The 23,373-nt window shown below is 41.4% G+C and overlaps 2 protein-coding genes across 3 annotated transcripts; both read right to left on the bottom strand.

Annotated features, from left to right (window-relative positions):
• Positions 1-652: 652 nt before the first annotated feature.
• On the bottom strand, positions 653-15,772 carry EMB2754 (Vacuolar sorting protein 39). 2 transcript variants are annotated; one of them, XM_039128655.3, is made up of 13 exons: positions 15,173-15,707; positions 14,283-14,494; positions 13,082-13,213; positions 12,833-12,976; positions 7,990-8,102; positions 6,391-6,457; positions 6,028-6,312; positions 4,882-5,211; positions 3,695-3,916; positions 3,358-3,600; positions 2,657-3,091; positions 1,393-1,491; positions 653-1,044 (listed from the first exon to the last, which is right to left on the bottom strand). In XM_039128655.3, exons 1-13 carry the CDS (start codon positions 15,606-15,608, stop codon positions 847-849), a joined length of 2,916 nt encoding a protein of 971 aa, XP_038984583.3. In that variant the 5' UTR covers positions 15,609-15,707; the 3' UTR covers positions 653-846. The 2 variants fall into 2 exon arrangements, with proteins under 2 accessions (XP_038984583.3, XP_008775839.4); XM_008777617.6 differs by having other exon boundaries at positions 6,028-6,457; positions 15,173-15,772.
• Positions 15,773-16,953: 1,181 nt separating this feature from the next.
• On the bottom strand, positions 16,954-20,416 carry LOC103697708 (PHD finger protein MALE MEIOCYTE DEATH 1-like). The gene is made up of 3 exons (XM_008779624.6): positions 19,976-20,416; positions 18,827-19,070; positions 16,954-18,749 (listed from the first exon to the last, which is right to left on the bottom strand). The coding sequence occupies exons 1-3, from the start codon at positions 20,271-20,273 to the stop codon at positions 17,336-17,338; spliced, it is 1,956 nt and encodes a 651-aa protein (XP_008777846.3). The 5' UTR covers positions 20,274-20,416; the 3' UTR covers positions 16,954-17,335.
• Positions 20,417-23,373: the final 2,957 nt, after the last annotated feature.

The following is a 23,373-nucleotide window of genomic DNA, read 5'->3' as shown; positions in this document are numbered from 1 at the left end:
ATGATCTGCGTGTCAGGTTTACAAAAGAGCAACACCAGAGACAAGCAAGCGAAGAGAAAAGGAGGTTCATTCTGATTAAGTTCATCATCCAGTTGAGAGAGCTCCCAAACAAATCCAACCAAGATGAGGGAATCTAAGTGCCCACCATCAAGTAACAAATCTGGATGATCAACAAAATGAGACCCAAACCAAACGGCATGGCAATTAAAGAAGCAACAGAACAACAGAACCGCCTATCACCAACCATAGTTAAAAACAAAGTCATGCACTAAAACCAGACAAAGCAGAGCAACCCAGCAACAATAGAAGCCATACTGCGGGCTAGATAACCCAAGAACAAGGACATCTAATCCACCCCAGGTTGCACAGAAGGGCTAGAAGGAGCCCCATTAGTCACACCTCCAGCATAATCACGAGCAATGGAGGCCCTATGGAGCTCAAGATCCTGTATCACTTGCAGGACATTCTCCGCAAGATCATCAGTGAAAATGAAGCCATATCTAGAACCCAAGGCCCTGAAAGTTTCAGCGTCCAATGAATTGGGATCATAATCTGCCCTGAAAGAATCTATTATTGTTTATGGAATTTTTCATTTTTTAACACAATCTAGACCATATTATTTTACAACACAGGATTGTGGTGATTCATAATCTGCCAATAAACAAGAGAATCAAAACCTTTTCAAATTAATCCAGTTCTATGTAACAACCTTGATGATGCCAATAAAGTTAAAAAAAAAAAATATATATGCTAAATATAACTACGCATTGCTATCATCGATTTCTCAATGACTGAAAAAGCTTAGCATGTAAAGGGGATTGATCATACTTGGAGTCAAAGAACAGACTACAATTGCTTTCTAGGTGCACCTCTCACAGCCTTCATATTCTGAGAATCTCTAAAGCAAACAAAATGAACGAGTGTCTTGCCATTTGGATAAACTGCAAACACACTACTCCCTATCCGTTTACGGCAAAGTGAACATGTGCTATCACCATCAATCTTCACAGAAGTTTGCCGATACTTATAAAGCTCCTGTTTTACCTATAATACAAAATAAAGAAGTAAGGAGCACAATGAGCATTTATCACTATTAAAATTAAAGATCCAGCATATACAGCACCAACGAATTTGATTCCCAGAAAACCAGCAAAGTCGATTGATTAAATTTTTCTAGAAATATAATCATAATTTTAATATCAAGATAAACCAATATATAACTCAGGAAAAAGGAAAATACTGATAGAAAAGCTTTTTTCTCTTCTTGTTAGAAGAATCTATCTTGTTTTGACACGATTTTGATTATGCTTACAATGCTATTGCCATCAGACTTAAAACTGCATCTGTCAAGATCAGTTCAAAACAAAATGGCTTCACTGTACAGATACAAACCTGCAAATTTTCGCTGTATCTCAAGCTCTTCACCACTGAATAATTTCGGCGACCTTCACTAGACTTCTTTAGAAGGGGTTCCAGAAATGGAAGCAAGCTCTGTCAAGATCAATTCAAAACAAAATGTTTAATAAAAATTTCTACAAACTGAACCTGTGCGTAAAAACAAATCTCCAAATTACTGAAATATTTTCCATAAGGTTTGTGAAAGCTTTTTTACATTGTTAATATGACTTATGGAAGAAAACCAAATAATGGAACTTTTGTGGATATTTCAAGAAGTTATCTATTTTTTTTTTCCTTCGTTCACACGATCTTTGCAGAGTTCAAGAAACTTTTTCTTCAAAAAATGCTTTGATGTCCAGAAAATTCCCAAATGTACATTAAACTGCAAATTTTTGCCTTTAGTAAATTAAACCTGAACTCCAACTTCCTGATTATGGCATAAAAAAAGGGCAGCTCAATGCATGAGGTGAACTCTGTAGAGGATCAAATATACGCAGCCTTACCCCCATATGCAGAGAGGTGGTTTCTATGTTTCAAACCAGTGACCCCTAGGTAACAATGGAGCACCCTTACCATTGCACCAAGGCTTACCCTTATGGCATGCAGTCATGAAATATCGAATTCAGAAAAAAGCTGCCATGTACAAGTTACTGGTAATAACAATGCAACATCAAAATATATAAACAAAAAAAATTATACACAAAGCCAGAGAGGTGACCTCTCTAGTACACAAAATATTGACACACAATAAATTTAAGAAATTCAATTAAAATAAACAATGGAAAAAAATGTCCATTGATTTCAAATCATGTGTACATGAATTTGAGCTAACCTGCTATTAGCAGGTTTACATGTACCAGCAACTTCATACTGATGTTTCTGCATCTCATATTTTTAAACATGCAAGTGATGATCTAAAATTCATATTATTGTAATTAAAGCCTGGCAAAATGTAAGTTTTATTGTTGTATGATTGGTCAATTATATATTTATCTGCCAAACGAAATCTGATAGTCCTATCTCATCCTTTCCTTTACATCTTCATGTTTACAGAGGATGACATATTAACCAAATATAATCATGAGAATTTCAAGTAATAAATAATATCTTTTGGCACATATTTCTATAAATTAATAACTCGAAAAAACTTCTATGCGCTACCACAAGCATGCATTTATTGGTATATTTCATCTAAGCTCCAATAATTCATCAGTCCTGAAAGACTATATAAGGCAAGTCATGTTTTTTCCTTCAATACCTGGAGCTTTGTCTCTCTTGGTAGTAGTCTCAGTGACTGAGCACCATTGATCCTGTCCCATCTCTGGCTCAACAAATCAAGTGCATCATTCAACATTATTGGACCTCCTCCTTCAGTCATTTCATCTCCATCACCATCACTTCGTCCACTGTCGGTGCTGCTGGGGCTGATGCGAGTATCATCTGCCACCTCAATCTCAGCAATTTTTTTAGCCATACGGCTCTTGACTTTAGCAGAACCAATTCTTTGAGTCCCAATATTCTGGGAAGGTACTGGATTTGTAGTTCTTTGCTCAAATTCCCTTACTGTCCTTTGCGGGTTGAGATAAATTTGTAGAAGAGTAAGATAGATATTAGCATATGATCTTGAAGGTTGACGCAGTCCTGACTCATAAACCCGATCACAATATGCAAGTGCTAGTGCAGGTAAATGAAGCTGTATAATTCAAAAATGGAGAGTTATGTGAAGGCATTTCATTTCAGATTAACACTGTTTATGAAAAAATTTGAAAGATATTGAAGAAATCTCAGAGTCTGACATGATACTGTAAACTCAATCAAGATCAAAAAATTCAGATACTAACATAGTATGCATGAATTTCCTTTCTATCATAAATACTTTTCCCAACTACAAAACTCATATCAGCCAACATTTTTTGATGATAAATTGTAGCAAAGAAGTTCTTCTTGTGAAGGCAATACCTTATGAACATAGAGAGACAAGGCAAGCTGATGTTGATTCATTTTCCCAAGCAATGTTGCACGCTCCTCATAGAGACCATCTAATGGAAGACGCTTTAACAGAGCCTCTGCATTATGACCTGAAATACTTTCCAAAGCAGTCAACAACTTCCTACGAGTCGAGGAGTAAGTTTTCTCATCCCAATTCTCTTGTTCCTTCAGATCCTTGTACCAATCTAGTACTTCTGAAAGGTAGATTTGCACCTACCAAGAAAAGTATTAATGAATAATGGAACTCTCATATGGCTCAGATAAATATACACTGCATAATAAATATGGGAGGGAAGAAAATAAATACCAGTTCGTTTTGCAAATCTGTGTTGATTCCATTTTCACTCATTGAAAGCATAAGCTCTAAATATGTAGACTGCATGTTTGGAGCATGCTGTTTCAAGTATGAATTTATCAAGTCTGCTGGAATATTTCCAGACAGAAAGAGCTCAATAGTTTCTGTTGGGCAGCTTTCAAGGACAAGCATAGAGAATTCTAAAACAAGCATAGGATCGCTCCTACAGAGTGGCTGCAAAAATAATCTTAGTAAAAGTCATACCAAAAGGAGAGAAACATACGCCACAAGAGGCTAGGAACACATGACACATTATGATTAGAGTTGTTTCAAAGTTCACAAATCACAATACTATAACTCAAAGACATCACATTCAATTGTGCAGAAAGTTAAACAAGAAAACATGCTGGGAATAACATTTATGAACTCCAAATTCTTCTAAAAGGGTTCTTTTATGAATGTTGGGCATCCTATCTACAATTAACTGATCACAAAGCAAAGTACAACAATGATCACAATTTAAACCTGATATTTCAACTTAAGTCATACAATATACTCCGAGAAATTATTAACTGATGCTGCAATAAACTTGAATCTTAACAATGTTAAATTCTGGCTAATTCATGGAAGGATACATCGAACTTTACAAATCCTTGAGCAATAGTTTTATTAATCTAAGCAATAACAACATTGATGCATAGGAAACATCGTAAAAATAAAAAAAGGCATGGCAATTATGGAAGTGCAATCATTCCAAGAGTACATCTACTTTATTGAAATATCAGAATCACCAGTCACTACACAAAAGAAGCAGACACGATGCTTAAAGTAACTAAACATATAAGGTTAATTTACATGCTTAGCTTCATCTGTTACTACTTTGGAAACTATTGAAAGCTATGATTTAGCTAAATGTTGCCTACACTAAAAATGCATACATTTGTTCTTAATTTTTAGTTCCTGTATTTCCAAATTATAACAGTGAGAAATTAGACCTTGGCATGCAACTAGTGCTGCCCTTTTGCAGCTCTAGTTATCTACTTGACACTCCATGGGCATCTAAAGATGGAAGTCAAAGGAAATCAAAGTGAACATAGTATGGTCAAAAAGCATAGGCACTTCCTTTGATTGGTCAGGCTAGCGTAAAATTTAACCATGCATTGACATTCCAAAAGATAGTACTAGATGGGCGACCATACCTTCAGATAATCAACAATCATATCTGGCCTGAACTTCGGAGTGGGCTCTGAATTTGGAAGGCCAGAGTTTGATTCCTCAACTAGTTGATTGAGAAGTCCGAGAGCTTCACGGTGCTTCTCATTGCTCTTGTAAAGTTCCAACAACGCTGTATACTGATTTCTTTCCTTTAGAAACTCTTCGCCTATCTTTAAATCACAATAGTTGGGGCCCTTCAATAACTCTAATGCCCCTGCTGACTGTCCAGTAAGAAGCAGAGCTTGAAGAAGTGCAGTGTCTAGCATAGTCGCCATCTCTCGGGCAACAGAACTGATATGGGTGTGACCACGTTTCTAAGAGAACAGAATAAACCCTTGTTAGATTTCTGAGGAATTAAACATTACAGTTATATTATAATACCTTATATTTGTTAACCAACAAAAAAAAAAATCCATCTTCAAAGAGATATGGCTCTTAACAATGCAGTGGTACACTATGATCATTAGATATTTAATGTTTATCCCTTAAGTAACTTCCAGGAGATAACTGCTTCATCCTGGAAGACATATGTAATATGGGGGGCTCCAATCTCTTAGAAAATGCTCATGTCAATTCCCCTGGACAACCAACCAGAACCAAATATCATCCTTTCCATAGTAAAATATAGTTCTAACATGTTCTGATAATCATGACACAAATTTCTTGCAGTGGCCTCAGATATGTCCCTTCACAGGAATAGTTTGGCAAAGACAGATTTACAAAGCCCACATCGAATATCTGGACAAGACCTGAGGACCAGTAACACTTGGTATATGAGGTAAATTGCGCTATAGCTGTCAAATGGGTGGATAGTTGGGGATTGGCAAAGAGACATTTCTCTCATGATAAAAACTATTGGTCTACAAACATATATAGAGGTATATATATAGTGTCATAGACCTGTGTCATAGCATGGAAAGTTAAACAGTGCATGGTGCAACCAGACAGAAGAATGCACATCTATTCATGTAATTTTGTATATGCAAACCCAGTTTTTAGACATATTAGGATCATATCTAACACTAGACTTTGTAACAGGAACTGAAAACTGACATCCTTCATAACTTGCCACGCCTACTCTATATAGGTAGCAAGTAATTTCAACTAGTCATAGAAAATAAGTGCCCTACCTTGGTTGAGCTCGTTAACCGATATGGCTCAGATGTTATACTGTCCTGCACAGCATCTGAGACAACCTCCTCTGTTACCTCGGCAGTAGCCCTTTCAATGATACCATATCTTCTCTTCTGCAAGTACTTTACAAGGGCCATAAGAGCATTGTGACTCAATTTCTTGATCTCAAGCATTGATTTATCATCAGATTCCTGGAGTTGTGATAGTGATGATGATTCTATTTCATCTGAGGCATCAGATGAAACCCTTGAGAGATGTGATTCATCGTTCAAATCTGGTAACTTCTCAGGTTCAGCTATAGTCAGCACCTTAGGGAGAACTACAGATGGGTATAAAGACAGCACATAGGTAACATCCACCTGTGAAGCTAAAAACTGCTCCATTGATTCTTCATAGCTCCCATTATCAAATAGATAATGCCCGTATCTGTAACAGACATAAACAAACAATAAGAAAGAACCTTTTCTTGATAGATATCAAATGATAGAAAACCTCATGAATTATGTACTAGGAATATAAACCTTGGCTATTCCTACAGATGTAACAAATCCTATATTAACAGAACATAATGAACTCATGATTAATTAAATATGCCAATATTAAAAGTTGAATGAACAAAGCAGCAAGACAGAAGTGGTATATATTACCATAATACATCCTCTAACATCACCACTATAGAAGAAATCATACACATTGTGTATATACATATGAAGATAAACAAATCTGATCTGTAGTCAAAGTATTTTCTTTTCCTTTTATTTCATTTATGAGCCCAAGCATACAACCATCATGTTGAGGAGGTGTTACAAGCTGAATAGCATGAGGATTGGCGTGGACCTTGATGAGAAGACTTATCAAAATGAAGAGCAGTTATAAAAGCAATAGTCATGTAACAGACATAAACAAACAATAAGAAAGAACCTTTTTTTGATAGATGTCAAATGATAGAAAACCTCATGAATTACATACTAGGAATATAAACCTTGGCTATTCCTACTGATGTAACAAATCCTATATTAACAGAACATAATGAGCTCATGATTAATTAAATATGCCAATATTAAAAGTTGAATGAACAAGGCAGCAAGACAGAAGTGGTATATATTACCATAATACATCCTCTGACATCACCACTATAAAAGAAATCATACACATTGTGTATATACATATAAAGATAAACAAATCTGATCTGTAGTCAAAGTATTTTCTTTCCTTTTATTTCATTTACGAGCTCAAGCATACAACCATCATGTTGAGGAGGTGTTACAAGCTGAATAGTATGACGATTGGCATGGACCTTGATGAGAAGACTTATCAAGATGAAGAGCAGTTATAAAAGCAATAGTCTTGCAGAAAACCAAATACAAGGAAATGTCTATGACATCTTAGGTTTGATGGACATGTTCCAAGGGAAGTACTGGAATGTTGACTCTCTCAAAGAAGAAAGGTTATATGGAAGCAAACAGGAATTTATAACTTAGAGTCATCGTCCTCTCAATTTAATTTAGAATAAAACATGAAACCAAGGTTTCTCATTGGTTTAGTGCGTTGTAGAACATTTCTCAAATCAAAGTAATATGCTTCTGGCCTTAGAATTGTGCTCATTAACATGCTTGTTTCTCAAGTCTCCTTTATGTCTTGGAACTGCATAAGCAAGAAGAGTTTGCTCACCAAAGCCAATATTATCAGGTTTATGCCACCTCTGCGACTCTAGCATCACCATTTTTCTTCTCTCACAACTCTAGTCCATGATAATTAAAATATCAAGATATACAACTGTCTTATAGCTTACTAGCTTTTTTATATAATTACAGATGCTTCTAAGAAAAATCCAATGTATAATATCTCAAATGTTGTATATTGACTCAGTAACACGTTATCATTTTGTTAAAGAAAAAGTAGGCACTACAAATAAATTCTAATAGACCTTGTCATAAAGAGCAGAGGCAAATTATTACCTCATGTGTATTGAGCTTTCTTTTGCAGATCGAAGGGTTGAATCCTCAGGAGGTAGAAGCTTACACAAAGCCAAGGCCTCCTCAAAATCTCCAGATGCGGTTAACTGTACAATCTGTACGCCAATGTACATTCAAAGAAATATGATAAGTTATATCAAAGGATTAAGCTGCCTTAGCAGCTTCAAGCACTTGTCCCAACTTTGTTGTAACCACATAATTGCAAAAAGGCCGCTACACGAAGAACAAATAAATGCAACTGATCTGATTTCTATTCACTGTTTTTAGGTTCCTTGTATCAACATTCATAGCAGAATTGTAATCCCTCAAGATTAGAAGCAAATCAGTTTTCAGAACCAAATAGATCTAAGAGCTGTCAACAATTTGATGCCTGATAGCAAGGATATAACAACAGACAAAATATTAAGGTGGAGTATAATATGAGCGAAAAGAGTGAAAAAAAGAAGAAGAAGAGAAATGGTGTGGAAACAATAAGATGAAAAAGGGGAATAAGTAGAGAAGAAGAAAGCAGCCAGCAACCTGTTTATCTTTTTCCTTAAATAACTTTTGTCATACAAGCTACTCGGCCCCTTTTTCGAGCAGCCCCGAATAAGAGCCTTCTAATAGGCTCAATCATTCACTAATCCTACCCCGATCAGAACACTTCAAATTAGGCACAAATAAATTTCTATCCAGAAGTGAGCACAGCTTTTGGAATTTGGTGATTCAATCCTGGCGATCCACAGCTCCTAAATCTTATTAACCTTGCTTAATAGAGGTCTTGAATTCACAGCACATTAATGCAATTTGTCATGTAGAAGCATGATGCCATATGATTATATTCTTGAAATTCCTTGGTGAACTCATAATCAAAAATATTTGCAAGACAAGGATCCAATTTTTCAACTTTGTTGACCCTTTGTGTTGGAAACTCACATTCTTATTTTCCTAGCGGTCAACTTACCATAAAATTCAAATTTGAATTCACTAACTTGATTGATTTATGAATTTAATTTCTATGAGCTCCCAAGAGTCCATTGCTTGGTGCAATGATAAAGTCTTGGGCTGACAAGTGCAATAGCACAAGTCTGAGCCATGGGGCAGCCACTTAGTGTTAAAAAAAATGTCAAAAGTTAGGTCTATCCTCAGTTTGCCCCTACCAAGACCCCAGATTGCCAGGAACATAACCAAGCGATCGCATTTTTTATGAGCTCCCCAATAGTCCTTTCCACCATCTAGTTAGCATAGCAAGTAACTGTTTCATCGGATATGCAGCTTTCTATAACTTATAAGCATACTTTGTTCAGCATATGCAGGAAAATCACTTAAGCTATAAAGCCTTTCTGTAATGTGACCCGGAAAAGAACTTTGGTCTTTTGCTTCCTTACTTGTAGATATATTCTACTGTGGTTCCCCAACTGGTTTAACACTTCTTGATTTACTTGGAATGACTTCAACTATAGAAGCCCTTTTTTTTTTTTGCTTTGAAAAAAGGGGAAGGGGGGAGGAAGGGACAAGCCCACCCCCGCATAGCAGCCCCCACTAGGCCCCACCCCACCAGGAGAATGTTCGATGCGGGTAGAAATGATTATATGTTGGGCACCCCGGCCGGTTTTACTCATACCCTTCCCATCCATTAGCCGGCTCAGCGACTTCTCTAGGCTCCGGCACGAATCCTCCGTGTAAGTACGTCACACCTGGCACCACCGAGGCTACCTGCGGACCAGTAGCCCTTCCAAACCCCGTGTCCGAGCAGGGAGCATCCGATCTCCTCAATTTAATCGACGCCCACGCGTTTCGAACTCGGAACCACTTGTTTGGAAGTAAGGCCCTGTTCCGCTGAGCTACCACCTCAGTGGCAACTATAGAAGCCTTTTACCAGTATAAAAAATCTCTACTTTTACATTGGCTGATGACCCCTTAATAGGAAAGAAAGGAACCATTAACTGGACACCTAAAACACATCATACAAATGATTGAAAACCCCTTAACATACTTTAAATTATTCTGAAATAAACACAATCTGAAACAGGACGCTAAGCAGACTTGAAGCCCTAGAAAAAGGATTGGTTAAGACTTTAGATAGGCAACATTGTTGGCCAGCAAGGGCCGGTCATAAGGCCCTGTCCAGAAGGCCTTTGCTTTCTCTCTCTACCCCAAAATATAAATATGGCATCAGGAAAGCTGTCTTTCTAGATTAAAAGCATCTACCAATAACCTGGTAGATTCTGAACAACTGAATAGGATGAAAGAAAATAAGAATTAGTAAACAAGTTGAACATGCAAGTAAGGATTGCTCTGATTGAGCATAAATAATAAAATGCATAAGTTGATCGTTCTTAAAATGTAATGCAAATGAGAACTTTTATTTTTCAAATATTCATTAATAAATTTATTTAGAAAAGTGCAAGTTAACTCAAAAAAAGACAATCATTTAATCATAGTTCAGCCCATTTGTGTAGTCAACACTGCATCTGTTACTTTAAATCTGGCACATATCAACCAGATGCAAGGATTAAAATCTCCTGTGAACAGGTCCGGCAACAGCCAGTACAGACCATGCTGACCCTGAGCTAGTATCATTGGGATGGTATACACCAATATTGGGAAACCATGCCTGAATTGCTAGTTCTAAGGCATAACATCTCCATATCAAGGTGTATCAACCCTGAATACCTGTACCAACGCACATTGAAGCATGCCTCTCACACAGTGAGGATAGTTGCCGGCCATAGATATTGTCCTGAACTCCTAATCCTCAAGATTTGAATCACTGACCAAATACTAAACTAATCTCAACCATTAATCAAGTAACATATAATTTGAAGTTTTGAACAAAAAGAACCCCTAGAACTCTTGGAGGTTAACCTAAATTCCTATTAAATTGGAAATACAGCAAACTAAACTAAGGCTGTGTTTGGCATCGTTGTCACTTTTCTGTTTTAAAAAAAATCTAGAAACAGGAATTTTAATTTTTTCAGATTTCTGACAGCATAAAACATGTTTGGTTCGCTCTTTTTTTTTTTACAATGAGGGCCAGTGACTAGGGAGAGGGAGGGGGGGATGGGGCCAGCAACGTGGTCGAGGACAAGAGAGAGCCCAATATTGAGTGGAGAGGCAGTCGAGGGAGCGATAGAGGAAAAGGAAGTGGAATAGGGCCTGCAACATGGCTGGAGATGAGGGATAGCTCAGCATCGAGAGGAGAGATAGCCGGCGAGACCCAGGGAGCCGGTATGGTTAGGCGGGGGTGACAGGGTTGAAGGCGAGATTGGGCGGAAGAAGAGGGGTTGGGAGGAGAAGAGTGAAAACTCACTTTTTAAAAAAACTGGAAGTGAAAATTTTTCATTTTCACTTTTTTTCGGAAATAATGGAAGTTGTTTAAGAAAAACAGAAATAGAAACAAGGTAACCAAATATGTTTTCTGCATTGGATTCCGCATTTCTATTAAAAAAATGGGGAAAAAATAGTACCAAACAGGCCCTAAATATGCAGAAAATTAACTTAAAAGTTTAAAGATTTTTGCAATGACAATCCTTTTGGCTTCCAAAAAAATATTCTCCAAAATCATATATTTATTTACTTTCGATGAGGAATGTGTTCTGCTGTAAGGCAAGTTGGTTGGAGTACACTCTCACTAAAATATGCACTAACTCCCTATGTCTATTTATATGATTAAATAGTTGAGTCAGTGGTATTGTCGGAGATGCAAGAATAATCTAAAAGATGTAAAATTATCATTGAGTTGGGTAAAAATGAAAGATCTAATACCTACATGAGTTCATGTTGATAGCTATTTGATGTACCTGCATGAAAAGTACTTTGTTGGTGGGCCACTGCTTTAGGCCTTTACCAATTTTTCCTTTAAGTGCATTGAACTTGCTAGTCAAACGTATGCCTCTTTCACAAGATCTTCCTCTTCTTGCCAAAAATGCATGACCTTGTACTTTGGCTGCATCAACTATGCATGCCTATACTACCCCTTAGTCGGCACCTTAGTCTCAAAGCCAATGTATAGAGTCCTGAAATTTTCAGTTTAAAATCTGAGCTCCATGCTGTTGTTTTGAACTTTCTTGTACAAATAATGCTTATCAGAATTATTTTAATAATATATTACCTATGTTATATTATATGTCCATCAACAACAGCTTGCATGCCTATTTGATTTAAACTTCTTGTTTAAATGTTCAGAAGTTGGTCTATTAGCCACTTCAAAGCATTTAAAAAAAAAAGTTCAGGTTTAGATTTGGGTTCTCATGTGTACCCTTTTGTGCCACTATTGTAACATTGAAAGCCGCATATTTTGTCTAGTGTGCACCAGCATTTGGCATATATGATGTTCTTGTGTCCATATGGTCCAATAGTAGACACAATGTTATGTCATGCAGACTGATACCTAGCCAAAATGGGGTTGATATGTATTATCTTAAATAACAAGACTAAAATATTAGAATGCTGGGTAACAGAAATAATACCCTCCTGCTGTAACATGAAAACATGACCTAGGATTTCAGACCAGATATATGTTAATATGTATCTAAAGATCAGTGTTGTTCCAAACGGAGATGTTGCTCAAGCTGAGCAAACCTTAATCAGGCATTAAAAAAAAGCACTAATCTGTTGGCAAAGCACTGCGTGTGAGATAGTTGGTTAACCTTGAAAGACATTTGATTTGAGATATGCACGCACAATCTCCAACTATATTTACGTGATGCAGGTGAAAACGATAAAATAAACACAGATGAGCTATTAAATCGATTTCCTAATTTGAGGACAACAACAATTTGGTTGCTAACAGCTCTAAGGTAACGAGTGCAGAAGTTATACAAAAGTTATCAACAGGATATACCTGTGCACCGAGAGGGACAGGCAACAGGCCATAAACAGAATTGCTTAATGCAGCAATCACACAATTGTTGCTTTGGAGAAGGAGATGAACATCGCGGAGAACAACAGTCTGAACCAATGGATATGGAGCTCTCAGGGACCGTATCTGCAGAAATTTGCCGCATTGGGCAATTTATATCAGGAAAAAGATTCATTAAGCTTGGTAATGAAAAGTATCAATATCAATTACTGAAGAAGTGATTGAGGTTACCTCAACATGCCTTGGTTGGCGGCCTACTGCATATGGCTTGTGGATTGCAACAGATGCAGGGGCCTCAGACCAACATATCCTGCCATCTTGTAGAAGCTTCCCATTTTGGTCAACAAAAACTCCAATATTATCCTAGAGATAGATAAAAGTGCATGACATTTAAAAAAAAAGAATCATAAGCTAAAGATAAAGTGATAAGAATAGTGGCCGATGCAATAAAGGGATTTTTAAAGAACATCAAATGAAACATTGGCTAGTGAATGTTACATCAGAAGGAAACAAGGAAGCATTTTGAAATAAAATGCTACCTTTTTATGATAGGCCTGATCATGATAAATGCATCAACAAGCTAACTTAATCTAACTCTTAACCTGCAAAACTTATCCCATCTATCTGAAGTCATCTTAGTGAATTGAAATATGATCCAAGAAGGTCCGAGAACTTTCTTCTATTGGCTCCCAACCCCATGTCATCACTTCAAAATCCCTGATCTAGGAAGAAAAGCAAGTGATAGACCCCACAATGAAATCTGGAATGCTATATGGCCAGGAAAGAAACCTGCCTGATGGGTTAGGCAGTTTAAGCTCAGGCAATCAGAAGGTAACCCTCAAAATCTCCTTTGGACATCTAAAAACATTAGAGAGAAAGAAGGATTAGTTTAATATGGGAAATGTATTTATCTTAGAGAAACAGATAAACAAGCCAAACAGGTAAATTGATTAAAAACAGCAATTAAGCATTTCAGTTAAAAATGTGAGATTCGCGAGGCTTTCAGATTTTCCAGAAGTATATTCATACATATATTATCATGATTTTTGTTTGATTTGATCCAACATTGTAACAATTATCTAGTTCTCTACCACTAATTTCCAGTACTACCACTGTGATCATAGAATAGGCCATAGAATTGAAAAGAATTTAAAATATAGTGACTAGTACATTTCCTTCATTAGAACTCTGTTAGGGATGTATTAACAAGATGAGACTTGTTTATTCTTTATGACCAACATTTACTGATTGCTCGCAAAAGTTTCTACATATTGACTATCATAAGTAAATAGCGTTGTTAAAAAAATAATAACAGATCATCATCTCTTGATCCAAGGAGCCCCCATTGAACCAGCACACAACAAAAACAAAATCACGACCGTAAAAGAAAGAAAGTTAAAGAATCTTAACTAATCAAAATGCAAGAAAGTACCTTTCCTAGAAGAAGCTCCCCTGAGGGAAGAGGGACAACCAATGGAGGAGCAATCCTCCCAGAAGGGAAAACCTCTGAGAGTGCACCGGTTGTACTGTTCATTATCATGTATTCCCTTTTAATCCCCAAACATATGTTTTCCCCACACCAAGCCATAGACTTTACCCCATCAGGAACACCAAACTCCTTCACTTCCACAAACTCTCGACCACCTAACCAACAACCAAACTAGATTTGAATATTTGTTGCAAACAGATGGATCAAAAATACAAGAGTTCAGAGAGAATTCAGACAAATGTAAAGAATTTCATTGCAAATAATGATTACTATGTAAAAGTCAAATGCATTGAAATGATCTCTTTCTTAGTGTCTGATGAATACATTTTTTAAGATGTCAGTATTTTCTCTGCTTCATTTTAGCAAAATAAGTGATAATTAAGGTTAAGGACTCTGCTCGCTGGCATGAGATTCCAATTAAAGCAAGCAAAGTTAATTTTTGATAATTAATATATAAAGCAAGCATATCAACATTGTAAGATTGTGTGTCAAAGTTAAACTAGACAAGTTCTATACTTGAGAATTTGATACGTATAGAAGATAAAATGCTTTACAGCATTGAACTGATTGCTGTTCTCGGCATAAAAGTTACACAACATATGATGCAACTAAAATCATTCCTCAACCAAGCCCTAAAGAAAAATAACATAAATCTACTAATAAGATCATAAATTTGGTCAGTGTCTACCTCCGGGTGTCGAAATTAACAAAAGAAAATCAAAAAGTTGGCTACTTCTTTATTTTCAAGAACAATTTACGGCAGCAAATTAGCTCGACAACGAATTCAATGTTTTATCAGAGAGGGGAAAGTGGGCGCGTGGTGAGCATGATACCATCAAGGCGGTAAATTCCGACCCTCTTCTGCCTCCCAACGCAGAGGAACCCCCTTCGGTCATCCCAGCTGAAGACGTTGGCACCCTTCGTCTTTCCGATCGCGACGACCGTCTCGAGATTGGGGAGGCGGTGGAGGGCGATCCACTCGGAGAGGGAGAGCAGGAGATCTCGGGACCGGGAAGCCTCCATGGCGACCGGGGTGCGCTTCCAGAACCCTGTGACCGTCCGCTCCAGGATGTAGGGCTCTCGCCGGATCTCGGGGTCAGGGGAAAGGGGTCCGTCATCGCCGACGGCAGGAGCGGAGGAGGGGGCATAGATCCGGAGGGAGCCGTCGGAGCATCCGAGGAGGAGCTTGGAGCCGTAGGAGGCGACGGCCTCGATCCTCGCGGGGCAGCCCTTGAGAAGCTCTACCGAGTCGTAGGCGCTGTGCACCATTATTGCCTTCGCATTCTCTCTCTACGAGGCCTTTGTCCGGCAAAGGAAAACGGAAAGCAAGAAAGGTAAAAGGATTATGCGGCCGTGCCCACCGATTCGAGTGGGTTGTTTCATGATAATCCAACTAGATTAGAACGAACTGCACCGATTTACATGCTCGGGTTACATAGTGCAATACAGTGCTGAAATATAATATAGTATTGTATGGTATAATGCCATATTGTAGTATAACATAGTATGGGAATCCTGTATGGTATGGTATAGTATAGGATAGTATGGCAAAGGATAGTATAACATAGTACAGTATAGTATAGCATAACATAGTATAGCATGGTATAATATAATATAGTATAATATAGGATAGAATAACATAGTATAGGATAATATAGTATAGGATAGCATAGTATACGATAGCATAGTTCAGCATGGCACAGTACAGTATAGCATAGCATAGAATAATATAGCAATATATAAGATAGCATGGTATAGCATGGTATGGTATAATACAATATAGTACAATATAAAAGCTATACTAATGAAAGTTTTACCATTCAAAGCTATACAGATAAAAGTTATACTATCTACAACAATGCCAAATGGAGAGATACATCTAAATTAGCATATTATAGCTTTATTCGGGATCAAACTGGAATGATACAGGACAAATTCTCTATTTGGTCTTGCTAAAAAAGAATTTATCCATCATGATGCTAAAAGATACATGACAAATTCTGTCAGTTGCTTCATGCTAAACGAGCAAAATTACTCAAGGGCCATAGGAAGGCTACCACAATCTCCCATCACTGCTCCAGAAGATTGTTTTCGTTAGTTATAATTCTATGTAAGTTGTGGAGGCCATACATGAGATGATAGGTCAATACTTGCAAAATATATGAACGTTCATGCTGTTTTCCATCAAATTCTCCTACTAATTATTAACAGGTTCTACTAACAAATAACCTATTTGCTCGAGGTGCCAAGGCATATCGATCATAAGAAGGATCCCATGAACTCTCCAAGCTGACCATTTTTTATAAAGAGAAAATGATTAGAATTACATGATAGATTACATGGTCCAAGAGTTGGAGAAACATCATTCTCAATTCCTGTACCTAGCAACCTATTTTTTTTCCCGCAAAACTGGTGCCACTTCAAGTCCTTATCCCGCTCCAGTTCTAGCTGTCTTTAAAGGCAATCACAGACTTGCTAGTTATCATGCTAGCTTGAGTTACACCATGCAACTCCGGAGTTGTAATTAGAGAGCAACACATGGATGGAGAATTCACTCGAGCCAACCAGGCTTGGGACTTCAAACTACTGAGGATTCTTCCTCCGCTCTTTATATTTTGACTGCCATGACAAAAATCCAGAATCAACTCCAAGATTATTGAATCATGCTGGAAACTGTGCAAGCTGGGTAACCTCGTGCATCCAGCCTCGCGAAGACAGTAAGAGTTCAATGTGAAACATTTTAAAACAGCAACCAAAATTCAACCGTCCACAACACGATGCGAGGTCTCTATAAATTGGAAGCAACGTACATCATCATTCTTATTGCGCCAGATTATTAGAATCATTAGAGGCAAATGGACAGAATCAGAAGTACTAGGGGAAATTATTACAATGAAATGAAAAGAATCTGCAGTGTTCTCAGCCAAAAAACAAAAAAAGAAAACGTCAACGCACCGCAGCGACTGACAAATGCCCGCCGCCCGAATGCCATCTCATCACGGCCTCTCCCAGCCCTCGGCGGCGATCCGAAGCGAGCTCCCGCACCTCGCGCAGAGGAAGATCGGCGGCACCGGCTCCCCGTCGGCGATACCAATGCAGCGGGTGTGGTGCCAGACGTCGCACACGTCGCAGGCCACCATCCGCTCCCCGTCGTCGTCCCGCGCCCCGCACGAGCACCCCACTGACCACGTGTCGGCCCCGCCCTCGTACCGCAGCTTGCACCCCATGTCCGCACCCTCGCCGCGTATCCACACCACCGACCCAGACTCCGCCCCGCCCAGCAGCACGGGATCCCATTCCTCCCCTTGGATGCCCTCCACCGCCGCAGCCCGGAACCCCTCCAGCACGTAGTAGCTGTCCCGTAGCGCCCGCTCCGCCTCCGCCCGCAGCTCCCCCACCGAGGCGTGTGCCTCCACCACCACCACCTCCGGCGGCGGCGGCGGCCGCGTCAGCGCCCCCATCTCCTCCTCCCGCGGCTGCCACATCGCGAAGAACCGCAGCCGGTCGTCCGCGTCGTCCCGCAGCCCCCATGCCTTCACCCAGTGCTTGCAATCCAGCACCGTCCTCGCCGCCTCCGCCCTCCCAGCAACCACGCTCCGGTAGATCACCTGCAAGTCTCGCTCCACCTGCTTGGGGTCGGGCCACACCAACACCTCGTCAGACCTCGCCTCCTCCGCCACAGCCGCAGCCAGATCGTCGCCGTGGGGGACCTCCTCGAGGCTGAACTCGAGCACCCTGGTCTTGGGGTTGGACACGCGGCGCACCACCTGGCCGTCCACGAGGCAGTCACCGAGGGACTTGAGGACGAAGTCCAGGAGGCCGGTGTCGCCGATGGTGAGCCGCGCGGCGTCGCGGACCTCCTGTCGGGTCATTGAACCGTGCTCCCGGAGCGCATTCACGATTACCTGAGCGGCCGTCCGGAGCCTCTTCGCCGACCACCGGCTGGCCATCTGTACCGCCACCTGGGCGAAGTCCCGGCACGGCTTCCGCTTCTCCGCCGTCGCCGCGGCCGTTGACGTTGCCTTCCCTTCCTGCTGCTGCTGCTGTGGTGGCGGCGGTGGAGTTGGAGGTGGTGGGGTCCGATGCTTCATTCCGAGGAGGAAGCGGAGGAGGTCGCGGACGGTGAGGATGGGCGGGTCGCGGTCGGGCTGGCGGAGCTTGCGGTATATGTTGGTGACGCGGCGGAGTTCCTGGTCGCCGCCGGCCTTGGCGAGATCGGCGATGAGGGTGTCGAGGCGGAGGGTGGAGAGGAGGTGGAGGGCGTGCTGGTAGACCTCCTCGGTGACGCCGAAGCTCCCCATAGAGAAGCGATAGCCCCAGCGGGAGAACCAGGGGGCGCCGTGGGCCACGCCCAGGAGGAGGCGGAGGTCCATCGATCTCTTGCGCGCCACATCGTCCACCGTCACTGCCCTGTTTCCCATAAGAGGATGCAATAAAATCGATGGACGGACGGCTCTGATTGAGTAGTATCAGTTAATTAATAATACCGGGCGCGGAGGGCGGTGCAGAGGCGATCGAAGAGGTCCATGAGGTCGCCGCCGGGGATGAACTTGGAACCGCCCTCGCGGCCGTTGATGCAGAGGAGATGGCCGAAGCCGTTGCAGTGGAGGAGGCCGTGGAGGAGGTGTGTGTGGAGATGGAAGGCGTCGCGACTCAGCGGCCTGTCCCAGTCGTCGTCAGCCGGGATTATCACGTGATATCTCCGCTTCGATACAAAATGATGGCTCCACCCTGAGTTAATAGTTAATTAACTATAATTACTTAATTAACTTTTAAAGACCGTAAAATTAGAATTTAACAGCAGAAGTCAGAGCTTAACAGTTAACAAGGATGAAGCAATCAGAAAACAAGCATAGAATTTAACAACAGAAGTTGAGCTTAAGGATAAGTAACAACAAAGGGGCGGAGTAATCGGCTATTCAATTGCCGAACCCATTGGAGCACTTGGGAAACGCGGATTCCATGGTATTTCAAGATGCATTAGAAAGTTCTGGAAACGCAATTCGCATGCTATTAGACATTTAGACTACGTGCAGAAAACAAAGTATTTCGGATTCGCCATTCGTGGGTTTCCCTTTTTCTAAATATTTTCACATCTCTTGTTAAATTCTCTTAACATGGGGCAAATAACTAAATTAGGATTGAACCGATTGGTTTTTGGGGAGAAAGAAATAAGAAGAAAGCCAAGAGTTCTTCTACCCCTTTCGGAACTATCCGGTATTGCTGTCTCGAAGCTCTAATGAGAGAGAGAGAGAGCCGATTGGTATTTGGGGAAAAAAATTAAGAAGAAAGCCAAGAGTTCTTCTACCCTTTTCGGAACTATCCAGTATTGTTGTCTCGAAGCTCTGATGAGAGAGAGGGGTGGGGGGTGGTGGTAAAATGGACCTAAGAAAAGAAACCCAAATCTGTATCAGAAGATTCCTCGAAGAAAGAAGAAACAGAAACCAAATCGATATCGAGAGACCGTTAAAAATCTCATAGTAGGAAGACGAAACCCCAGTCCCCGGAAATCCGGCTACGAAATTTCCCCCAAATCGGACGATGAAACCGCTGGACAGGCTCCCCCGCCTCTCTTCCGCCGCCATCCCAACCCCATCCTATCCAAGAAAGCTCGGGAGATGAGATCGGGGACTCACCGGTGCAGCGGCAATAGTTGCAGAAGGGGCTGCGGGAGTGGCGAACGCTCTCCTCGACGGTGAAGAGGGGCGCCACCGCCCCGGACCGCTCGTCGACGAGGAGGGTGCACCACGTCCGCATCCCGGCGGTGTCCCTCTTCTCGACGTCGGCGCACTCCCGGAGGAACCGCTGGACGTTGTCCCGGAACGGGCCGTGGAAGTCGGTGGGGTACCCCGGGTCCAGGAACGTCCGGAGCCCGTAGATCTTGGCCCTCACCTTCCTCTTCGCCGTCGGATCAGAGACCACGGCCGGCGGCATCGCTGATCCGCCGCCGCCGCCCCGCCTCCTCCGCTGCTTCCTCCCCTTCTCTTCCCTCTCTTTGCCTCGTCTCGCCGCCGCTTCTTTAGGCGGCCCCGCTCCTATTTCGAACAGGTAGAATCCCTCTAATGCCCATAGACTTGTGCGGAAATCTCGGAAAAGCGTGGCCTTGAAGCTGGAGGATTTTAATAGCTGCACAGGGGTATTTTGGCAATTATGGCGGTTTGAGATTCCGTACTTCAGAACACCCCACCTCTTCGCGGCGAAGTCACCGGGTGCTTGGCCAAAAGAAATCGGACGGTCTGCGTGTGATCTCATCCGCCACGCGGCTTATCACGATCGCCGGTTCTTTCTGTTAACTGAATTTGCGCGGAAAAGTACGGTAGGAACACGTGGGGGGACGAGGAGTTCCAGACAGATGCGGATGTGGCGGCCGGATGGAGAGTGATCTGACGTGGCGCGATGATATTGGCAGACGAGCGGAAGGTTTTGGCGGGCCCGCTTTTATTGGTAATCGCTCGATCAGTAGGTTGAGAGAGACTTTAATTTGCTCTCTTCAATCACTGAAATGATGAAGGTCCATCAATTGGACGGCTCTGATTGTAGGGATTGAATTCCTCTAAAAGCGGCAGTATATGGATCAGCAAGCTTCGAAAAAGGTCCTCATGCGAAGAATCTAGATGTCTTCTCGAGGTGAGTCATCTCGGCCGATGTATTTCCTGTTTCGAGCATTCTACGCTGTTTTGCTTATGTTTTTTCTATATAATTGCAAATGCTCGTCATATTGGAATGCCTTCTTGCTTTGTTAAGCGAACTCGGGAATTTATTGCTGAAAATTCTGCAAAGCATACTGATGACTGTACTTTAAAGAATATGTAATTTTCTTCTTTTGGTTCATGTATAATGTTGAGTTTTTTCTTTTGATTCAGGTATAATGTTGCATACTGAACTGTTTGCTCAGCCAAACTCATTGTTTATTTGATTGAAGTTTTGATAAAAGGTAATATTCATAGTGAACCATATGATGTGGGCTAGGTTCTCAATCTTGTGTAGCTGTGATGATGCATAAGAAAAACCAGATCAATTTGGGGAGATTATAAAATTCTGATTGTTGGGTATGAAGACTTTGACATTATAGGGTTCAAGGACATGGATGACAGGGGGAGTTGGGTTGGTTCACTACGACCATGCGTGGGATTAAACCCTAGCAAGTAAAATAAGACAAACAAGAAAGACATAGATCCATGAGGTTGCTGCCTCTGAAGGGAATAGCTCTGCAAAGATTCTTCTTTTCCTGGAGTTTAACTTGCTACAAAATTTTGTGGGCCTAAAATATGCGAGCTGTTGTGGTTCTCATTACAACTTGCATTTGTGCTATTCTCTGTTCTGGAGGCAACAAGTTTGATACTCCATGACTCGGAGCTGACTCTCCAAATGACATTCTGAACTGTGAAATCTTCTGAACTCTGGAGCTTTTGACTTTATAGTTGCAATTCTAACTTATCAACGAAAGCCATATGTTTGAACTTAATGTCTGCAAGTCTGCGGCTCTAGCTCTTGAATCTGAAGCCACCTGTTGCCGAAGTGCCAATGTTCTCTTCACCTTCTAAGCACATCAGTTCGAGGGCTGTCATGAATGTTTTTGCCGTTCATTTTACAGCACACATTGTATCTGGAGTTATACCGGCTTTGACTTCGTATAATCTCTTAAGAAGCAGAGTTTAGTGCCTGTACACTTGTTCTCTTGTCCAGACTGGAATTTCAGCAACTTGTACAGTTGCTTTGCTTTCTAGGTAGATGATGGTTGACTAACCTTGTAGATGGTAAAATCCTCCACATTGCTTTAAAAACTGCATTTTTCATAAGCACATACCTAATAGTATAAGTGAAGATAATGGTTCCTTGAGTTATCTGAGATATACTTCTTTGAAATTGCTGGATCTATTACTTTCCAAGTGTGCAATCTGTTAGAATAATTTCAAAATATGGGCTTACACTGATTGCGTATTTTTGTTTTATAAAATGGGTTAGACATATGGCTCAGAATGGTACTATGATTAAGCCCAATATAATGTGTGATCATTTTGTTTTATGGGCTTTGGTGCACCTTGGATGTATAGGATTGAGTCCTATTTATTGTGGTACTTTTGGTATGTAGGCCAGGAAACCCAATTAGGGTTTTGGAGCCTTTAATGGGAAGGCTCCTCTATGTTTCCTATATATAGGCTAGGTCCCCCTCTCCTCTCCATATGGTTGATAGCTTGCCCCATTGACGGCTATCTTTTGTGAGGAGCAAGGAAGGGAAGATCCAGCCGCTATTATTCCAGGTGATTGAAGAACGTATTCAATATGTCTTCCGCAGGTATATCCCTTAAACTTGAATACGGTATTATTTTGTGATTCTAAACCTTAGCATGTTATTATTTATGACTAACAATTGGTATCAGAGCCTCCATGCTAAGATTAGAGTCCTTCATACACAATTATGATTTCATCTAGACTTACGGATTAATTTTATGCATCGGTGAATGGATCTTCTACATAAATCTGCATACACAGATTTTTCATTGATAATCAAATATCAGGTTTGATTTTAATTTAAATCTGCCATTGTATATTATTTTCGGATTAAAAAAAAAAAAAAAAAAACTCTGTTTTCCTTCTCCCGCATACATCCTTCATCTTCTTCCCGTTCTACAACTCCTCTCTTCATGAACTAAAAGAAGAAGAAGATGAAGGATGGCAAGGGGCCTTCCTCGCCGCTGGCCGGCGCCTCTGTGCCGTGCGACGGCCGGCGGAAGGAGGCCGAGGCGGCTCGCCCGCCACCACCGCGGGCGGACGGCCGCCCCACGGTGCCACAGCAGGCGGACGCCGCCGCCGCTGCGGGCCGCGGGCGCGTCCCAAGCCACCCCACGGCCGGCCGCAGGCCGTGGGGGCCTCTCGGCGTCGGGGGCTTTCTTTCGGCCACCCCACGGCCGGCCGCAGGCCGTGGGGCCTCGCGGCTTCGGGGGCCTTCTCCCGGCTACCCCACAGCCGGCCGCGCAGCGGCCCGGGGAGCCTCGCCGGCCGCTCGCAGTGGCCGGCGTGGGTGGCAGCCATG

The sequence above is a fragment of the Phoenix dactylifera genome, chromosome 5 (assembly GCF_051530095.1).
Source record: "Phoenix dactylifera cultivar Ajwa chromosome 5, Ajwa_hap1_PhDact_Kaust_v1.1, whole genome shotgun sequence".
NCBI classification, from domain to species: domain Eukaryota; kingdom Viridiplantae; phylum Streptophyta; class Magnoliopsida; order Arecales; family Arecaceae; genus Phoenix; species Phoenix dactylifera.
Note: the sequence above shows the minus strand (reverse complement) of the source record. Positions and strands in the feature narration are given on the sequence as shown.

Excerpts from the sequence above, each read along its gene's own strand:
- EMB2754 (XM_008777617.6), bottom strand. The coding sequence starts at position 15,608 with ATGGTGCACAGCGCCTACGACTCGGTAGAGCTTCTCAAGGGCTGCCCC. Across the intron at positions 14,495-15,172 it reads CGGAATTTACCGCCTTGATG|GTGGTCGAGAGTTTGTGGAA; the intron begins GTATCATGCTCA and ends GTTGTTGGTTAG. Across the intron at positions 6,458-7,989 it reads GAAAGCTCAATACACATGAG|ATACGGGCATTATCTATTTG; the intron begins GTAATAATTTGC and ends TGTCTGTTACAG.
- LOC103697708 (XM_008779624.6), bottom strand. The coding sequence starts at position 20,273 with ATGCCGCCGGCCGTGGTCTCTGATCCGACGGCGAAGAGGAAGGTGAGG. Across the intron at positions 19,071-19,975 it reads CAACTATTGCCGCTGCACCG|GGTGGAGCCATCATTTTGTA; the intron begins GTGAGTCCCCGA and ends CTATTAACTCAG. Across the intron at positions 18,750-18,826 it reads TGCACCGCCCTCCGCGCCCG|GGCAGTGACGGTGGACGATG; the intron begins GTATTATTAATT and ends TATGGGAAACAG.